General features: G+C 47.1%; 1 protein-coding gene across 2 annotated transcripts in view; it reads right to left on the bottom strand.

Moving 5' to 3' along the window:
- Window positions 1-21,289, bottom strand: part of LOC114210452 (carboxyl-terminal PDZ ligand of neuronal nitric oxide synthase protein) — a 274,259-nt gene that overhangs the window by 56,629 nt on the left and 196,341 nt on the right. The window contains exon 4 of one of the 2 annotated variants that reach the window (XM_088016860.1): window positions 14,155-14,228. In XM_088016860.1, the coding sequence (XP_087872986.1) occupies window positions 14,155-14,228 (74 nt within the window). The remainder of the gene's footprint in view (window positions 1-14,154; window positions 14,229-21,289) is intronic. The other variant, XM_028104724.2, reaches the window with a different exon arrangement.

Raw genomic sequence — 21,289 nt, 5'->3', positions numbered from 1 at the left:
AAGACACAGAAATAACTACAATACTAGGATGAACTTAAGGACTATCTAGCCTTGCGGTCCAAAGAAGAAACAGAAATCAGATCCCCACTCTCGGAGTGGGGTTGAAAGCAGAAAAGGATTCCTGGTGGATGTTGGACCTTGGAATTCTTATTCAAGAACTTGACAGACAAGTTACCAAACCCAGAAGACCTGACCAATCCTGGTGTGATCATGACTGCCACCGGACAGTGGGAAGGCTGCAGCTCTCCCACAGCTGCTTCTCCGGGTCTCCCAGTAGACTGTGGGGATTCGCAGACAACCTAGTTTTTCCCATTCCATATTTCCTGAACTCTACGCATAGCCCTCTGGACCTCCCATCCCCCCTCATCTCCACGGTTTGAGGTCTGTGCTAGCAGAAAAGCAGCCCAGGCTCACAACTGGCCGTACCCTTCTTAGCAGTTGGGTGTCACCTTCCTCCTAGCCATGCCAAGATGCAAGAGGGAGCCCAGAGGGCTTCCCAGCCAGGATTGAGGGACAGGGCCCAACACACAGCATCTAGACTGGTGTGTAGTGTAGAATGCCCAAGTGATCACTGTGGGATGAGCTGGGACAGTGTCCAGCTACAATCCTAGAGACCACTAGGGCTCATCAGACAAGGGCTACAGCTCCAGACCAAGAGCAATCTTTACTTGCCTTTGGGGCGAAGGGTGGTCACGCAATGACCCTTCCATCCCAGGGTCAAAGACCCCACACCAACTCTCCCACATCCATGTGAATCCCAAAACACGTAGGGTACCATTAAGGCTTGTCGTACGTAAATCCTCTCCCTTTACATGATCTGCAACCCACCAATATAAGACTGGTTGGTTGTGAAGATGGCAGCCCCTCTAAACAAGATGCAAATGCCCCTTGGGCTGACAAAATAAACTCCATTAATCATTCAAACACTAAATTATTAAGCAAGGTAGATTTTTTCCCCTCTCCTCCTACAGAAGGACATCCAATAATAAATCTTCCCGGCTTGAGAAGCAAAATATTCAAAGATAACCTACAACAGTTATTGGCACCAGCGGGTCTTACCTTGGAAATGATCAACCACAGGACTCTGCGGTGCATGAAGTGTCCACAAATTCAAAATTTTTCTGCAAGTATGTACGTGAATGTACTGTTCTAGGGAGAAGATCCAGTTTCATCAGATTCCCAGAAATATGTGTGTCATGTAAAAGGTCAAGACCATCCCATGGATGCCCAGGCCAGTGTCTACCTGGTAGCTGTGAAAGGAGTCAAGGGCAGGAGTGCTGGCTTTACTTTGCCCACACTCTCCCATCTGAGCCTCTTCAGTGCTCTGCAAATTCCCTTTCTGGATTCCCTTTATGCATGTGAGGAGGAGAAAATGAAACAGGAATGGAATTTCAAAGTAAGCAGTCGCTTAGAAGTAGAACTGGGACCAGGCCTGGTTTCTCTGCTCCCCTGGTTCTTCCTCCACAGGGCGAGTCCCTCCCCGATAGACAGGGTTTAATTATGTGAAGTTTTCTAAAGTTGGCCTAATTGGCTTTTCCATCATTCATGTAAAAGACGTCCCCGAAGGCCTGGCACAGAGACACCGAGCCAGAGGTCCAACTTCAATAGTGCCGGTGGCTCTTCGGGTTTCTGTTATTCACTACCTACCAGCTTTGCGATTCAGGCCACCAAGAAGGGCAGAGGCTAAGGCCACCAAGAAAATAAGGAAGCTTAATGGCCATCTGAAATGAACATTTTAGTACAAACGAGTGGATCCAGCCTGCCCTAGCTTTGTCACGTAGCATTTACGGAGCACCTACTATGTAGGAAGGACCCTTCCAGGCACCAGGGATGCAGCTGTGCACAAAATGTGTGGTTCCTGCCTTCACAGTTAGAGTTACCACGATGCAACTTTCCACTCTTTTGCCACGACTGAATTTATTTTTAAAGGTTTTATTTATTTGTCAGAGAGAGCACAAGCAGGGGTAGCTGCAGGCAGAGGGAGAAGCAGGCTCCCCGCTGAGCAGGGAGCCCAATGCAGGACTCAATCTCAGGACCCTGGGATCATGGTCTGAGCCAAAGGCAGAAGCTTAACGGACTGAGCCACCCAGGTGTCTCACCATGATTGAGTTTAATCATCTATCAAGTGGGATCCACCAGAGGCAGACAGCCCTTGGAAAAGGCAGATGTAAAATCACCAAAGATGCAAATCAAGGTCACTGGAGGGGCCTCTCCCACTACCTCCTCAAATAAGACGATTCTCCCCTATTTATGCTGTATTCAGACTGTCACTGGTCTGAGTGGTCCAGACCTAACACAGCTCAGAGACTGAGCCCCGTCTATGCTTCCAACTGCTGTCAGGCCTGTCGTCCAGTCTGCCCTTTATCCTGATCACTGGGTGATCTCTCCCCTGTCCACCTCCCCAAGTCTCCCTGCGTGGGGGGGTGTTTCTCTAGAGCCCTACTGTCAAGCATCACTCTGGAACTCGGAGTCAGAGCCCTCATGGGAGGACCATAAGCGTGGGTGTCGCAGGAAGTCCTTGATACAGGACTGCGAGAAAAACAGGCTCACTGTAGAACTACCTGCAGAATAAAACCGGATTTTGGAAAGACATCAGAGTGCTTGTGTAGCTGCATATGGAATAGTACTAGAGGAAACAGGGGTTGAAGGAAGAACATTTGACTTTTTCCTTTCTAAAGCTTCTTCACTTTTTTTATTTTTAGTGACAAGCATGTATTATTTGGTCCTTTTCACACGTATGCCTCACCCATACCCGTCTGAACACTTCCTGAAAACCATCACAAGAAGCAGCAGTCACTGTGGGGACCCTGCAGAGACCAGCTATACCTTACCTGTCTCTGCATCCTCACGGGGCACGCCATGACCTCTGAGTGGAAGAGATGGGAGAGGAGGAAGGACAGAGGAAAAGGTGGGTCTTGGACATGTGCTTGCGACACAGAGCACCGAGGCCATGCATGAATGATGGGTCAGCAGTCCCTCAGGGAGACTCACGGTGCATCCTATGTGGTGGTGGTGTTTTTTTAAAGATTTTATTTTTATTTGAGAGAGAGAGTGCACAGTGGAGAGAGGGGCAGAGGGAGAGAGAGAGAGGCAGGCTCCCCCACCGAGCAGGGACCCTGAGGATGCCCGATGGGGGTCCCAGGACCCTGGGATCACGACCTGAGCCAAAGGCAGACGCTTCACCGACTGAGCCACCCAGGCGCCCCATGTCCTATGTGAATACTGAGACTTCCCAAGCTCCAGGGACTTTATCAAGCCCACGAGGAGGTATGCAGATTGTGCAGAACCTGCTTCCAAGGAAAGATAAAGGATGGGAACAGATAAAGAAGGCACAGGACTATGTAAGATTAAAAGCAAAGGAGAGGTAGGCAGAGACTCGGAAATAAGAGGAGAAAGGAAAGGCGGGGGAGGGGTGGCCCTGGAGGCAGCAGGAAGCTCAGGGTCTGGAGAGGCAGGGCGAGCGCCAGCACACACACAGCACGGTCTCTGCCAAGCGCTGGAAATCAAAGTCAGACCTCAAGGAACTGCAGGGTGATGGGCACTGGGCCTCGGGAGGGAGCCAAGGGTTGACAGACGTGCTCTTGCATGGGGCAGCAGGGTTGAGGGAGGTTATTTCAGGATAGGAGGGAGAACATATTGACAGGGAGAGACGGGGAGGCTGGGGAAGGATTGGCCACGGCCCACGGTGAAGACACAAGTGCAGCCACGTCCAGAACCCAGGAGGGCAGGGCACAGAGCCATGGTGAGCCATGACGCAGAAGATGGGGGCCAACTAGGGAGAGGGAGGGTGGGCAGAGCCCACAGGCAGAAGTAGGTGAGAAGGATTGTCATGGAGTGGAATTAATACCAGGGACAAATGAGGGATTGCAGAGCGGCCCTGCGGAACAAACTGAAGCCAGATAGCATGCATGAATGATACGCTCTTTCCCCTCTTAGTTCATAAGTTTCTCCATGCGTAAAATTGAGTAATTCCTACTCATGCGTTATGTATGAAGAGGCACTGTCCCTGGAAGGTTCTGGCACTGGAGGGAATAAAAGCATAATCTCTACATGAAACATGACTCGCTGCAGTGATGGACACTCCCATCCCTCAGACAGGCTGGCTCAGAAAAGACAGGAGAAGATGGGGAGAGATCTATAAGCCGGGCTGCCCCCAATCTCTGGTTCCGAGTCCAGCAGAGGCCCCTCAAGAACCTCACATGCTGGGAGGCTGGAGGAGGCTCAATCCTACAAACATACGGAAGACGCAGTCACCATGACCTTGTACGTCACGGAGGGCAAATGAGACCCAGGTGCATGAGCATCCAGGTCTGCTCCTCCTCTAACCTTTAGGACTCCGGTACCTGGGCCCCCTGCCATGCTCCAGGGATGATGGAGCAAAGGGAACTCGTGCCGGGGTTTGAGGTGGGGACTTGGGCGTGCAGAGGTTTGAGGGGAGGGAGGTTAGAGAGTAGAATCGTCCCAATCAGGGAGGTCTTGACCTGATTTTGCAGGGACAGCCGCATGTTGGAGAGAGGCACCTTTAAGAATCCAGAGAGCTTTTTTGGCTCCATAAAACGACAGTATAAGTAATTACTACATATTCTATCTTCTCTCCTAATTATGGGATTCTGCCTGTGTATTACAGGTTAGGGTAGTATCTGATTCCATTAAAAAATAATGTTTAAAAATTATAGTCTTAAAACCTTCTATTTTAATCCCCATGGGACCTCGTCCTTCTGCCTTGGTAGGGGCATTCTCTCTTTTAAAAATGTAAAGTTGATTTCCACTGCCCATTTCCAATTCCTGGCACCGTGGTTCCCTTTCCCTACCAAGAGACTGGCAGACTCCGGCCCCTCCTCTGATGAAAGGGCTCCTGGAGGGCTCACTATATATCCCACCGCCTGCAAGCCTGCCTTCCTTCAGCCTTTACTCTCTTTTAGGGTGGGTGCTCTTTTCATTTATTTGCAAGTCTTTAGAAGTGCTGCCTAGGGGTTTTTTCTACCCCACTTTCATAAAAAGTATGAGGGGATATTTTCTAAGCTTTGGCACTTAACTCCCCCACCCCCCCTTTTTTTTAAGATTTATGTACTTTGAAAGAGTACGAGTGGGGGGAGGTGCAGACAGAATCTTCAAGCAGACTCCCCACTGAGTGGAGAGTCTGAGGAGGGGCCCAATCTGATGACCCTGAGATCCTGACCTGAGCTGAAATCAAGAGTCAGATGCTTAACCAACTCAGCCACCCAGGCGCCCCTCGACTCCCCATATTCTTAAAGATAATCCACTGTCTTCTGTCTTCCAGTTTTGCTGTCAGCCTGTGTTCCTCTGTAAGCAATGTATTTTTCCGCTCCAGACCGTTCTACAATCTGTGTCTTCCACATTCTGTGGTTTCGTTACTGGGAACCTCGAGTTTAAGTATCCATCTTTTTAAAATTGACTTTGCTTGTCATTTAATGTGCTTCCTGAATCTGGGGGTACTTATGTCTCCTCCATTTTGTCTCGTTAGATCATTTCAACTCTTGGCCGTTAACTAAGGGAAACATGCTCCAAGACTCCCTGATTTTCCAAGGAACTCCCAAATATCGCAGGTTTATCAAGCCTCAGGAGAGAAAACTGTTCCTTCACCTTCAAAACTAGTTTGTGTCCTGCAAAATGTTTTGCATTTTGATATATCATTTTGAAGGGATAAAAATTAAATATGAAGGCAAATAAACGCATGGGTTTGTCTTAAAAGATGGATGCCACTGAGCAGAGCAAGAAAACAGAAGAGACGGAAGCTCGGGGTCAAAGAGTTCTCCCAACTATTAACTAGTTTTGTGATCATGGGAAACTTACCTCATCTGTCTGAAGCTCAAGTTCATCCTAAGAATGGGAATCACCAGTTCTACCACTTGGGGTTGCTGTTAGGATGGACGTCACATAGATCAGGTCTCATCTGACTGTAGATGGCTTTTAGGGTAGAGACTAGGTTTTGCTCAACCACGGACGGATTACCAATTCCCTGCTCTTTCAATAATGCTCTGTGACAAGGGACAGAATTCCTGCAAGCAGGTGATTTATAGCGGGCAGGCTGCTCATACTGCTCTGAGCAAGTGAAGGACTTGCAGGCGGAGAGGCTTCTCTTGCTCGTTGCAGGTGCTACAGAGCCATTCAACAGTGACGGTTTAAGGACATCCGGCGACGTTCTGTCCCAGCCACAGTCCCTCAGTAACCTTGCATCCCTGGTGATCACCTTCTCACAGCCCTCCCGGAAAAGACTGGTTGTTCCAGAACCCCTGTCCACAGTGATGCCCCAATACCCTCTGTGCACCCAGCCACCAGCTGTGGTTCTGGACTCGGCCCCCCAAGGGTTGCTTCCTAGTCTCCTGGCAACTCAGCGAGGGTCTCTGCCGTCCAGTGGCTGCAACACACCTTCCATAATGAAAATGAACCCCAGCCTGGGGGAGGGGTCCTCCCTCTGGGTTTGTCCTTGCGCTCTTTCAGCCCTAGAGGGCCGTTAAGATTTTTTTTTTTTTTTTTGAGAGAGAGAGAGAGAGAGAGAGTTGGGGGAGCAGAGAGAGAAAGAGAATCTTATTTTACCTTTTTAAAAAGATCTATCTATTTCAAAGAAAGCATGCATGGGGGGGGGCAAAGAGAGAGAGAGAATCTCAAGCGGACTCCCCACTGAGTGCAGAGCCCGATGTGGGGCTCAATTTCACGACCCTGAGATCATGACCTGAGCCAAAATCAAGAGTCAAGATGCTTAACTGACTGAACCACCCAGGCGCCCCAAGAGTGCTCTTTACATTTTAAAGATACTGTTTTGTTACAGCTAAATGATTCTTTATAATTCTTTTTTTTTAAGATTTTATTTATTTATTTGACAGAGAGATCACAAGTAGGCAGACAGGCAGGCAGAAGGAGAAGCAGGCTCCCCGCTGAGCAGGGAGCCCGATGCGGGACTCGATTCTGGGACTCCGGGATCATGACCTGAGCCGAAGGAAGTCGCTTAACCGACTGAGCCACCCAGGAGCCTCTATAATTCTTCTGTTTAAATCACCTTGTGAGTTCTGTCTTCCAACTGGACCCAGACTGATTAACCACTGTTTTCCTCTGAGCCCAGCACAGCGAACAACACACACCAGAGTTCTCCACACATCCTTGCCTCCCCTCCCCAGCGAGCCCTGAATAATTGATCTCTGACTTGCTCAAAATCAAAGCATGGCCCAACGTGGAGGGCCCCAAACCAGAACGCACTTCTAATGTCTGATCTCACCAACTGCTTGCACTTTATTTAATGACATTTCTGAGGACTGGCTGGACGCCCTATGGGGACCCTCCCTGGTTTGCTCACTTACACTCAAAACCAGCGAGCAACTTCCAGCCTGGCTCCTGAGGGCTTCAAGTCAATTAACCCACTGACTTTAGTTAAAAAGAAGGATTTTCAGGGGCACCTGGGTGGCTCAGTCGTTAAGCGTCTGCCTTCGGCTCAGGTCATGAACCCAGGGTCCTGGGATCGAGCCCCGCATCGGGCTCCCTGCTCGGCAGGAAGCCTGCTTCTCCCTCTCCCACTCCCCCCTGCTTGTGTTCCCTCTCTCGCTGTCTCTCTCTCTCTGTCAAATAAATAAATAAAATCTTAAAAAAAAAAAAGAAGGATCTTCATTTGCTTGTCTGGCCCCTAGAATCAGAAATATTGGGGGGACTGATAATTCTTTCAGTGCCCAGTCAGACGGAGAAGAAACCAAGGCGGGGGAACTGAATTTCAAAAGCACCGTGACTTCTATAATGGTACAACTACTCCAGTGTTATTTTTTAACCTAAGGAGAGAAAAAAAAAACAACAAACATGCCCATTAAACCAGAAAGGGTAAGACAAGCATGTTAACCAAGGAAGTGAAATCTGAAATAAGGAGAAATTAAACATGAAGCTTTCACTTTTCAGGCCTCGTCCTGTTCTGTTCAACAGCCTTAGCATGTCAGGGACTTGGATAAAAATGTTCTTATTACAGTTACGCTTAACCGAAAGCTCAGCGGGACAGTTAAGGTGTCACAGCCCGGTGTGATGGCTTTACCCAGGTCCACTGTGCTAAGCTAAAACTCCGCATTCCCTTCCCTGCAGAGCTGCAGGGTAGGACTGCTCACGAGAGAAACCGGTGTGGGATTTGGGAGATGGGGGATAGAGCAGGAGGGACCACGCCCTGAAGGGCCACCCCTGGCCAGAGCAGGAAGAAGCGGATATCAGGGTACCGGTGCGCTCCGTATCCGGCTGCCCTTCGTAACTGCCAGGCCTGCTGAACAACCTCAAACCCGGGCTCCCGATCAGAAGCTTCTCGGCCAACTAGGAGGCAGCATCCTGGAAGAGTCGACAGCCTTCCATGGCTGTCTGCACCTGCCCTGTCTGCGATTCTGCTCTGGCGCACGGACACTCCTGGCATCCTGTGACCTCCAGCGTAGCAGCCACACCAGGGCTGGTGAGGGACTCTGCTCGGGTCTTGTCTGGATCATCTGCTACCCAGCTCCTGCGGCCATGGTGTGGGTCCAAGTCTGATTATCTCCTTAGGCCTCAACACTCACAGTTACCTGCTTCCCTGCTGAACCCTGAGTCACAAAAACTCAAAACACTCTGAACAGTGGGTTCAAATGAATTCTATCTAATGTAACAAAGACCTATGTAAATTCTTGTATGTAGGCTGAAAAATAAAATAGCGAAAACTGCAGAAGTGAAGAATGAGTAAAAAATCTGGATTATTCTGTTTCTTTATTTATTTGACAGACAGACAGATAGTAAGAGCAGGAACACATGCAGGGGGAGTGGGAGAGGGAGAAGCAGGCTTCCCGCGGAGCAGGACCCTGGGGTCGTGACCTGAGCCGAAGGCAGGCGCTTAACAACTGAGCCACCCAGGTGCCCCTGGATTATTCTGTTTCTTAAAAATGTGTGAGTCTGAACATCCTAGCACAGTGAATATATGATAAAAGTTCTCATTGCTTTCAAAATACTTTAAGTCCATCTGTGACCAAAAATTAGTTTAAGAGTCCAATTTTACACACACACACACACACACACACACACACACACACACAATCTGCCTTAAAGGCTATTATATAATCCTAAGTATTCTGGACAATAAATCCACCATGACCTAGGTAGGACCTAACATAGTTTGTTAAATAAGCAAAATATAGGGCGCCTGGGTGGCTCCGTCGGTTAAGCGTCTGCCTTCAGCTCAGGTCATGATCCTGGGGCCCTGGAACCGAGCCCCACGTTGGGCTCCCTGCTCAGTGGGGAGTCCGCTTCTCCCTCTGCCTCTGCTGCTGCCCCTTGCTTGTGCTCTCTCTCTGTGTCAAATAAATAAATAAAATCTTTTAAAAAAATAAGCAAAATATAGTATGATCTCATTCTTTAAAAATAAATGCAAAACTCCCTATCATGAGGGTAAAATTAGGTCTCTACATCTGACGCTGATAAGACAGCATCTGGGATACCATATTAAATTCTAATACATCTTAACAGGAAATAATGGGTTCTGAAATTAGGAAGTCTAGGGAAAAACATAATGAAGAATGGCTTTGGGAGCTTTAGAGAAATAAGATCTACATATTTGTGGCTCCAGAGAAGAGAGCCAGGATCAATGGACAAAAGTCTCATAAACACAGTGAGGAGCATGGCCCCAGCAAATCAGCACAGGGGACAGAAGCCTCCTGCGATGGGGGGGCGCTGGGCCACATGTCCACCACAGTGCTTTCAACCTCGTAAGATCCCATGACTTTAGAGGTCGCCTGGGGTTTGGAGAGAGGGAAACAGGGGTCCTCGCTGATGGGCACAAAGCTCCTATTTAGAACAATGAACAGGTTTTGGAAGGTGTTGTCGGCTGCACACCACCGTGAGTGTGATTGGTGCCACTAATTTGTACGCTTAAAATGATTAAAATGGCAAATTTTATATTTCACCACAATAAAAAAAAAACAACCATGATTCTATTATTCAATGGGAGAGATGCAAACACTTTAAATTTAAAATTTGAGCTAATAAAAGAGGATCCCGTTACTGATGTGGTAAAGGCATTTCTTTTGGAGCGGAAGAACGTACCGCACCACAAAGGAGTTTTCTGGAAGCGAATGCCAGAGTAATCATGTTTCATAAAATCTATTGGCAATTATGTATTCTGCGGCAATGCCAGACGGCTTCCGGAAGGGCAGAACGGGCCCCAAGAAAAGCTCATTTGTGAGTGTTACCATATTATCATGATGATAAATGTTCTTATTGACGATTTAATGAGACATACGGTTTATTTTTTTTAATATTTTATTTATTTATTTGAGAGAGAGAGAGAATGAGAGAGAGAGAGAGCACAAGAGGGAAGAGGGTCAGAGGGAGAAGCAGACTCCCTGCTGAGCAGGGAGCCCGATGTGGGACTCGATCCCGGGACTCCAGGATCATGACCCGAGCCGAAGGCAGTCGCTTAACCAACTGAGCCACCCAGGCGCCCCGAGACATACAGTTTAGAATACAGTCTTCTTTCATTGACTCATAATACACAGACATACAAATTTCCATGTACAGAGACCAAAAACACCCCAATTTAATACATGCAGGGGAAGCATCTAGAAGCCTGGGACAGCACTGGCAAAACTTCGTACCTTTGTTGGTAAATGCAGGCTGCTGCTGAATTCTGACAGATTAGCAAGATATCCACGAGACACCTACAACCAGAAAGTCTGCTGGATGAGGTTTTTTTTTGTTTGTTTGTTTTGTTTTGTTTTTCAAGGGGGTGGGGAGAAGGGTTGTCAAATAGATCTCAGAGTTGTGAGTTCAAGCCCCAGGTTGGGCATGGAGCCTACCTTAAAATTTAAAAAAAAAATTTTTTTTTAAATTCACTTTAAAATGTAATATTTCCCTTGATGTTTTTCACCCGCCATCAAAAAGCATGTTTCTTCTTATAAGTGAAGGGAAGGAAAAAGCTACATCATACTAGTACTAATTGAAAGCAATCTTCAAGAAAGAAGAAAAGCTAGAAGATAGACTGCCCAATTCTAAGAATCTTTGTTAAGCCACAGTTAACAAGACACTGTGGTTCTGGCATCAAGACAGACAACTGGATGGATTGAACAGAATAAAGAGTTCGAAATGAACAACACAGAGAGCGATAATAGATTTTCAACAGAGGTCCTTCAGCAGGGAAAGAACAGTCTTTTCAACAAATGAGTCCAGAGCAACGAGATACCTGTTTGCAGGAGGAAAAACAAAAACTTTGATACATCCCTCGTATCATATTAAAGAAATGAATTGAGGGATGCCTGGGTGGCTCAGTCGAGGAAGCGTCTGCCTTTGGCTTGGGTCATAATCCCAGGGTCCCAGGATCGAGTCCCACATCGGGCTCCCTGCTCAGCAGGAGTCTGCTTCTCCCTCTGCTGCTCCCCTTTTGTGCTCTCTCTCTCTCTCACACATGCTTTCTCTCTCTCTCTCAAATAAATAAAATCTTTAAAGAGAGAGAGAAAAGCCCAGCCAGACCTGGAGAAAATATTTGCAAACCAAACACCTGATGAAGGATATACATTCAAAATTTATAAAGAACTCTCAAAATTCAGTAAGAAAACAAAACCACCCAATGAAAAATGGGCTAAGGATTTGAACAGATGCTTCACAAAAAGATACAGGAATGGCACATAAGATGAAAAGATGCCAAGGTCATTAGTCAATAGGAAATGCAAATTAAACCCCCAGTGAGATATTAATATGCATGTATTTGAAGAGCTAAAAAAAAAAAAAAACAACCTAACAATACCAGACGCTGGCAAAGACACGAAGAACTGGAGGTCTCAAACTCCACTAGCGGTTCTACCACTTGGGAAAAGTTTGGCACTTTCATGAAAAAAAGAAAAATAGGGGTGCGTGGCTGGCTCAGTCAGTTAAGCATCTGCCTTTGGCTCAGGTCATGGTCTCGGGGTCCTGGGATCGAGCCCCACATCAGGCTTCTTGCTCAGTGGGGAGCCTGCTTCTCCCTTTTCCTCTGCCCCTCCCCCTGCTTGTACTCTCTCTAATAAAATATTTTAAAACAAAAACAAAAACCAACCAAAAAAAAAAAAAAACCTATCATATAATCAGTCATTCTGCTCCTGTGTGTTCACCCAAGAAAAATGAAAGTGTATGTCCATATAGACGCTTGTACTGAACAGTCACGTAAGCTTTTGTTCTGATAGCCCCAAACTGGAAACCACCAAAATGTCCACCAACGTACGAATGGCTCGTACAGTGGAATACCATTTAGGAATAAAAAGGGATAAGCTACTGATGCATACAATGACAGGTGATTCTTAGAATAATTATGCTTAAGGATAGAAGCCAGACCCAGAAAAAGGATACAGTGTACGACTCTATACAAAATTTAAAAAAACACAAATTCATGTGGAAAAACAGAAAGGAGATCAGTAGTTGCCTGGGGATGTGGAGGGCAGGAAGGAGGGAGATGGGCCAAGACGGGGGTGGGGGGGGGTGGGGAAGGAGCGGGAGGGAAAGGTTACAGGTGCGCACACAAGGGAACTCTCGGGGGTGACATATGCTCGTCATCTTGACGGAGGTGATGGCTTTAGAAGTGTACACATAGGTCAAAATTTACCAAAGTAATCACGTTAAATATGCTCAATTCTTGTAGGTCAACTACACCTCAAAATAAAGTTATTATAAAAACTAAAACTGATAGCTTGTTTGGGCTATGTTGTTAAAACTTTGGGGAAAGTCCTTTTCTTTCAACCCAGGAAAGGTTGATTCAAGTCCATGAGCAGCATCCACAAGGAGCACAGGCTTTGCATGTGTACGGTATCATTATGGAAAAAAAAAAAAAAGAACAAAAACACTCCAAGAAATTCTTCCCTTTACAAAAGGCAAATGAGGGGCTCATCCATTCACATCCTGCAAGCCCAGTTCTGATGCGATCTGTTTCCTGAAGCCTTTCCTTATCACTCAAGTAGAAAGTGATTATTCCCTCCTGTGAATCACCATAACACTCAAGTTAATTTTCAGATATTAGTCGAGTGCATTTTTCCATCCACCCATCACACATTATTAAATGATGCATCCAGGCCAGACACTGGCTTGATGCTAGAAATACGAAAGTGAGGTGGGCATAGTCCTTCCCCCACAAGAGCCTCATCGTCTACCAGCAAAAGACTTTAAGTGACAGTAACACACTTGAACACTTGTTTCCACAAACATCTAAAAGTACAACAGGAACCCAGAGAAAGAAACTCATGTTGTCAGACACAAGGTCCTGTGCCCCAGTGATGTGCTTCCCTCCAGACTAACATTGCCCGAGAATGAGGGACCGTGACTGACTCACTTCAGTCACCCACTGACTAAGCTGGATGCATAGCATCCAGCACAGCACCTGACCTGAGTGTTTTCACATTCGTATATTTCCTTGAATGAATGGAAATTCCATTTCACAGGCATCCACTCTTTGACTAGAAGGCAGGGCCACCATGTTGCCAACTTGGCAGTGGAGTCTCAACCTTTATCCGTTTTGTCGACCGAAGCAAGTCATTTGGCTCTAGGTTCCCCCAAATACCAAAGGAAGAGTTAATACCCATTCTGTCGGTGAAAAAAACAGGAAGGAGGTAGGGGTGGGGTGGGTGAGGCTTGGTCGGCGGAGTCCACGACACCAGAGGAACATTGGTGAACTGAGGTCCCACGGTGGGTCCAAGGAGCACCCTGGTGCTCTGTATTGTGACTCCCAGGTATTCCTCTGCCCAGGTAGTACACGTTTAATCTCTAGAGGAATCCTACCAATCTCGTTGTGAAAGCAATTTCTAGGGATTATATGTGTGACTTTCTGCTTTCCCAGAAGATCACAAACCCTTTATCTGCGCTCAGTTTCTGAAGGGGCAGAGAGGTAGAAGAGATATGCAACTATAAAATTTCAGTGAAGATAAAACTAGCACAACTTGGAAGAGTTTCAAATTACGACCAAAAGATTCGGACCAAACACCAAGCAGAAATCCTTCGTCGTTTCTAGATAGTGCAATTGAGCCTAAGAAGAATTTTCCTCTCGAGCTTAAAGATAAGGTAGACATGCTTCTTGTACTTACATGTATAGAAACAATGGGTCGCAGAAGGGAAAAGCCGTAGAAATTTATCTGAATTTATCTGGCCCCACCAGCCTGACACCTCCAGGGGCCAACAGGCGGGGGGCAGGACTCTTACCTGTAGATAGGGTCCTGCATCACCAGCATCTTGCTCTCATCCCACGTCCACTCCTTTTTCTGCAATAAAAGAAGCTGTAAATGAATAAGTTAGGCTTGTCCTCCGCTACAGAACCAGGGCACACGGTGCGCTACTAATACTTATGCAAACACACGCATCAGCTCCTGGCCTGACTTCTTCTAAGAGGCCTGGAGCTCAGTGCTCCAAAGGACAAGTGGGAAACGTCCTGTCTGGTCTGAGCAGCTTCCTTCAAGACCTTTAAGAAGAGCATCTCTCCGGGCCGCAGAGGACAGGGGGGAGCCAAGGCCACCCCCGAGGACCTCAAGCAGACTACACATCACTCCAGAGAAGTGGGAGAAGCAGGAAGACCACAAGGAAGAAGGAGGCAAAGCTGTGAACTGTCAGAAGCACAGGAAATGCAGCTCCCACCCTCTTTTCCTTAAAGGGGAGACGGTGAGACCCAAGCCTGGAGAGGTTACTAGTACATTTGTAGTTACCCAAGAGGATAGCCCTGCTGGCTGTGAACCCAACTGTGAATGCCAAAGGAGACCTTTGGGGATGAGGACAGGGACAGAGGGTTCAGGGGCAGTCCCGGAGACCCCAAGGGCTTGATGAGGTGAGCAGCACCCCCATGCGTTCAGGAAGCACCAGGACAGCAGCTGCCCCCACCCTCCCAGGTCCCCCCCAGCCCCCCCCCCCGCCAGGTGCAGGAACAGGGACCCCTGCCCCCTCCACTGGCCTTTGCCACAGAGGCAGGGCTGTCCAGGACGACTGGGGAAGAACACACTCCTCTCTCCAGGACAGATGATCAAGCACAGTGAAGGCAAGAGAGCGTGCGTCGGATTAATTACCGTTTCATGAGCGCCTACCGCTCTGTGGGTTTCTCAGAGAGCTCAGAGTGGAGGCTCCCAAAGCACCGGGGTGGGAAGACAAGCCTCCACCAAGGGCCAGGGGAGACTCTGTTCAGGCCCTTTGGAGACGTTAGGCAGCATGTGTCCATCAGCCTCACTCACACAGAACCCCACACGCACCTGGCAGACAGCACCACCCACGCAGGCCATTTCATCCCCAAAGTCTGAGTCAATCCCAATCCAGCCCACAGAAGTGCATTTTCGACTGGTTTACAAGCATTTAACACCAGATGCTATTTTACAGACAAGAAAACTCTGTTTTAAGAACTAGTTTTTCAAAAGCGGCCTTCCTAGAATGCACTGCCCTGTGAGATTTTTAATGTACGAATGGCCCATTTGGAGCAAACACAGACACAAGGAGACTACATCTTTTTTCTAAATGAGAACCCTCCAGATGTAGAAATACAGCCAATCCAGGCCCTCTTCTTTATACTAAATAATCCCAGGCTTTGCACTCTTTCCTCACCAGACCAGTCTTCTGGACTTCTCACTACACTAGCTGACTTGTCTGTACCCACGCCATTTGCCAGTGTCCCCCTTGAAGCCCGGTCCTCTGGCCTGAATCCCTTACTGACTCACAGGTGGTGGGATTGGCAGAGACTCGTTCGTTTCCGCATTCCAGTGGTGATACTCTTAGCCCAGCAAGGACTGGTTGGTCGTTTTTTTCAGCTGCCTTATAACCACCTTCCCGGCACACATCAGGCCAGCTTCCAACAGACACACTGAGATTTTTCAGAGGCAAAGTAACTCATCACTTGGATGCCTATCTTAAATACAGAGTATAAGTGTTCACCATGAGAATTCTTTTGTTTTTTCAATGTTTTATTTATTTATTCATGAGAGTGAGAGAGAGAGAGGCAGAAGCAGAGGGAGAAGCAGGCTCCCCGCCTAGAAGGGAGCCCGATGCGGGACTCGATCCCAGGACCCTGGGATCATGACCTGAGCCGAAGGCAGACACTTAACCATCTGAGCCACCCAGGCGCCCACCATGGGAATTCTTTAAACAGCAAAAGAGGATGTTTCAAAGATGGTGTGATTTGGGGGCAACTTTTAATATAAATACTAAATAATTAAATATTATATTAAACCACATCTATATTTATGACCATGTATCCTGACCGAAGTCTTAATTCAGTTCAGTTAGCAATGTTTGGGGAAAGCACCTCCCCTCTGCTGTTGAGCCCATTCATGTAGATTTTATTTCAGCAGTTGTAGGTTTTAGTGCTATTACTTCCATGTGGCTCTTCTTTCTTCTATTTCTTTGCTGAGCTTTTCTACTTCTTCTGTGTCAAGAGTGTAATTGCTCATGGAAGGATCTTAATGATGGGGCCCTTAACATCCTTGTCAGATAATTCCAACATCTGTCATCTCGGTATTGCCATCTCTTGACTCTCTTTTATCCATCTGAGATTTTCCTCATTTTTGCTATAGCAAGTGATTTTCAATTGAAACCTCAACATTTCAGAAAATACTTTTAAGAGATACCCTGCACCCCTAGAGAATATCCTGACCAAAAAATAAACAACTTTCCACCTACTTATTTTCCTTTTCTGAAAATTGCATTAAAATCTAGTCCTCTCCCTTTGAAAATTTTGCAGGAATCCTTGGATGCATCCATAAAACTGATGAAGGGATCAGAAAATAGGGACCAAGGTAAGTCAAAGGGTCTGGGGTAGAGTGGACTCTCTATCCTTTCTATGCCACCATCTTTCAAATAAGACCCTGAGCAGTGCAGAGACCCCAGCAAGGTGTCCCCCTAGTTTACAGTCTGGTGAAGATGAGAACCCAGTTCTGATTTATAGACCAGTGTGTGTTTTCTGGTACAACTGAGCATCAATGAAGTACCATGAACAGTGTTAACTCGCAGGGAAGCTTGGCGGATCTTAAGAGCAATTTGATTCTTCTCTCTTGCTCTGAAATCATTTCACATACCTCCTCTTTTTCAAATGTTCTAGAGGAAAAAAACCCAAAACAAAAGCCACACACACAAATCACCCCCTCCTCACTTTTCTACATGGAAATAAATATTCTTCGAAGGAAAAAATTTTAGGAAAAAAAAAATGTTCTTAACAAGAGAAGGAAAACAGGAAGAAAAACTAATGACCTACCATCTTCACGGGGTTATAAATCAAAGTTGGCTTTGACCCATGGGATAGCAATGTTATTAAAGAACAATACCTACAGCGAAACTTAGTTTCATGACCTTCAGAAGCTCCCACAGCTCCCACTTATCCCTGAAACCACTGTTTGCTTAAATGCTTAGAAATGCGGGGCTTGGGAGTCTTGGAAGCTACATGAAGAAATTTTCAGTTTTGCCACCCACTGTCCTGAATGGGCTGTAGTCTCCAAGATACACCCGAAAATGAAGACATTTCAAGTCCAGATGGGAGGGGAGAGGAGAAGCAAGGGGCAGAGAAGAGGGAAGGAGAGGGGTGCATCCCTGAAGCTGTCAGCACCTCTCTGAGGCAGAGAGCGCTTCACGGCCACGTTTACCGCCAACAGCCCAGGATGACCAGCAGGATGGAACGAGCTGGTCTTCAGCCTCCTTCAACCTGAGGTCCAGGCTCAGGCGGGGCCTCACTGGCACCACGGAGAGCCCAAGCGGTGACAGCAGTGAGGCCCATCAGCGAGGCCCAGGGAGATGGAGACCTACCCCCTCACCAGCTCCGCAGACAGAAAGGAATGCGAGTGGACAGGGAGTGCCCTAGGGGTGACTGTCGGGCCTTCTGCCAGACTCCCATCCTGTACATGTACATCCGTAACTCCTTCCTTAGTGTCCCCTCTGCACCTGCCAAGGACACTCACAGCATGGCTGAGCCTTTCAGGAGGCCTCTGAACTAGAGTTGACTAACCTGTCTCTCTCTATGCCTTTCCTTCCCTCACCAGTCTCCCCTCCCCCTCTCTTCTTATGAATTCCTTACTCCAAGGTAATTTAAAGAGTCAACACCATAGAGCAGCTTAACTTGAAGGAAGGCTCTGCGTCACATTATTGGCTAGTCAAAACTTTCTGGAGAGAGGACGCTGTCGTCACAGAAGGTGCCCCAAGACCTCCAATTACAGGGAGTTCAACCAAGGGTCCCACCTGTGGCATTCTGGAACCCACCATCAGTGTAGCAAGGGTCCTGCTCTGGGCTGAAGAGTGTGCAGGGATGCTGGGGCAGGCCCATCCTTGGGAGACACAGGAGGCCCCCCACACATGGCTTTGGCTTCAGGACTCCCTGACAGCCTTGCCACACCTTCCTCAGAGCACACTGCCATCTAAGAGACGGTCTCCCGCCCTCCCCTCCTTCCCTCGCAGTCAGACCCACACGGAAATGTGACAGCTACCCCAGCCTTGCCCAGGGCCTCCCCACCTTCTCTCGCAGGCACTGGATCCCATCTTGGCATGTGCTTTTTGGAGGACTTAGAATAACACAGGGTGAGAAAGAAAAGATACAGGCAAGTCATTTTTAGCTGCTTCCTTTTCTATCTTCACAAAAAATTCTCCAGTCTTCCCTTCATTTGATAACATTTCTATAATGCTTCCTTCACGTTATCAAAATTGATCGCAACCTTAAAAGACAAATACACTAAGGCTCAGAGACGTTCACTTACTTCCCCCACCAAGTTCACCTAGCCCGGTGGTAATGAAACCCAACTCGTGTACCTCTGTGCCCTACGGTCTCCTTGCCACTCCAAGTGATATAATCAGAGAATGTCAGTCTCCACCGCCTGCAAATGGTCAAGGGCTTACACGGTATGCTCTTAGAAGACCAAAGAATGGGGTAAGCATGTCCTTTACCTAATGAGTGCAAATGTCCAGTGTTCCATGGAAAGTTACAGCCATTCTGACATTCCAAAATCTGCCGGCAGGGAATGTGATGTGGGAATGACGTCAGAGGTAGGTCTGCCTGGAACAGTGCCAAAATCAGAAGAAAGAATTGGGATAATTATCCCAGCCGTCCTTAGAGCCCAGAAATGGATAGGGCATCTTTGAAGCTTTTCCTCAGGAAGCCAAAGTGGAGAAGAATTTGTACTGGCACTGACTTCCTAGACACATCACAGAGTCTGTAAGCTTTACCATTATTCATGCTCCTGGCAGCAATGGGGACTTCTCAGAAAACACAACACAACACAACCTTGCAAAGGCCTTCTTAACTCAGTTTGACAAGTTCTCCATGCTTCCAGACAGAACAAGGTTCGTCTGAAAATACAGCTATCACTCATCCTCAGGCATCACCTATGGATACAGAGAGCACATTTCAAAACTGAAGTGCTCATAAATCCTCACACAGTGTACACAATTCCTAATGTGCATGTTTTAAAATGAGCAGAAAATAAAGAGGGCCTAAAAACGTGACACGGGGGAAGGAAGACTGGACAAAGTTTCGTCCTGGCTCCGTCAGTAACTGTGGGGGTGACCCTGGGACAGTCACTGGCCCTCTCTTGTCCTCTGGTACCAAAATCTAACCATCCACGGGAGCAGACTAGATCATTTCTGAAGTTCCTTCTCCTAAATTCTGGTTCTACAATCCTAACTGCCTCCTTTTCTTACCCAATTAGATTTGAGGTCTGTGTTTCCCGAAAAACTAATGCCACTCTCTGGGCAGGAAACTAGTTCTCCTGCCAGGTGATATCCCGGCGACAGAGTACAGGCTAGAAGTTAAAGACCTCAGAGTAACTAATTAGGCATTTCCTGTACAGTAGCTTTTCTCCGAGCAGCCTGAAGAGATGAGTATACACACGGCAACACAGTGGTGGAAGAACCTACTTATTTGAGCGGGACAGACCCGATTCAGACCTTGACATCACCTCTGATGGGATGCGAGGTCTTGGGCAGGTTGCTCAATCTTTTTTCGCAAAACAAGCATAAGAATGGTACCTACCTCACAGGATGGTTATGACCATTTAATAAGTATACGGAGCATCAAACAGGCCCGGCAAATGGCAGGTGCTCAATATCAGCGTTAGTTACTATAGTTAGCTATTCTCATTACCATCTTAGCGTGTAATTCCTTTCATGAGTTTGGTCCCTCTGGTCTTCTACCTTCCCAAACAGATGAAATAGGATTAGAGAAAAGACATGGTCCCTGCCCCTGAAGGCTCAGCCCATGGGGGAATGAGATAAATAACTGTAATGCAATTCTGGAGCTATAATAGACCTACATATGCAGATAATGCCATTAAAAGTAATTTTGCTGGAAAGGGTCCATGTCTAATACCCTTATAGATCCCACTCAGTTCCTTGAACACAGCAGACACACAATGAAAAGTTATTAATGAGAACGATGGAACTTTCTAGAATATGTTAGGAGATCCTTAGGAGATCCCAACTAAGTTACTGGTGTACAAGAGAAATCACATGAAACTGAGGCCTTTCAGATCCTTTCATAGAAAAACCCTTTGGATGAAGTTCAGGACTAATCTTTCTTATTCGGAAGTCTACTCCCTAGCAAATAGCGCTGTAGTGGGATTCCAGGATTATAATAATTGATCATTATTATGTACACAGCAAAGCCCATTACATGGGCCTGGCTGGGAGTTGAAGAAAATGTAACGATTGGGAGATGACAAAGCCACTTAATAGTGGGGTTCACACCACAAATATCAACCAAGAGTCCTAGGAATCTGAGATTCATTATCTGCTGGCTTCAGTTCAAGAGGACAGCATTTTTAGATGCTTGTTAATAAAACCAAAAAGATATTTTTTACATCTCAGTGAGAGATGATAGCAAAACATTTGGCTATGGCCTACCCTGGAATCAAGGCCCTACAGACCGAAGTCACTGAGCAAGTCCGACTGAGAATACCACCAAAGTGAGTGACTCCCACTGGGGCCTTTCGAAGCTCAGGAAAGGCTCTCCTTGCGTCTTCAAACAGGCAAGTTGCCAAGAAGAGAAAGAGGGAGGAAATGTGATAGCCAAAAGTAACAAATGAGACTTCATTTGATCCAACTGCTAAGTATTTAGTTCTTCCTGATTTGAGGACATCATCACAAATCACGTTCACTCATCCAGCGAACCAACAACCACAATAACTGAAAACACACCACACGGGCCAGGTGCCCGAGGAAGTGCTGGCCTTACAGCAATGGCCCCTGCCCTTAAAAAGTTCTTGGGAGAGCAGGGAATCCCTGTAAACATGCTTCTCTCCCCTGGCCAGGAAGCATCCCACCATTCACCAGGCATAGAGAGGCAGGGGGTCCCATCCCGCCCGAGAGGCTCAGGAGGCAACAACGCATAAAC

The sequence above is a fragment of the Eumetopias jubatus genome, unplaced genomic scaffold, assembly GCF_037043125.1.
Source record: "Eumetopias jubatus isolate StellerSeaLion01/CBP00866 unplaced genomic scaffold, mEumJub1_p1.0 scaffold_12, whole genome shotgun sequence".
Classification (NCBI taxonomy): domain Eukaryota; kingdom Metazoa; phylum Chordata; class Mammalia; order Carnivora; family Otariidae; genus Eumetopias; species Eumetopias jubatus.
Note: the sequence above shows the minus strand (reverse complement) of the source record. Positions and strands in the feature narration are given on the sequence as shown.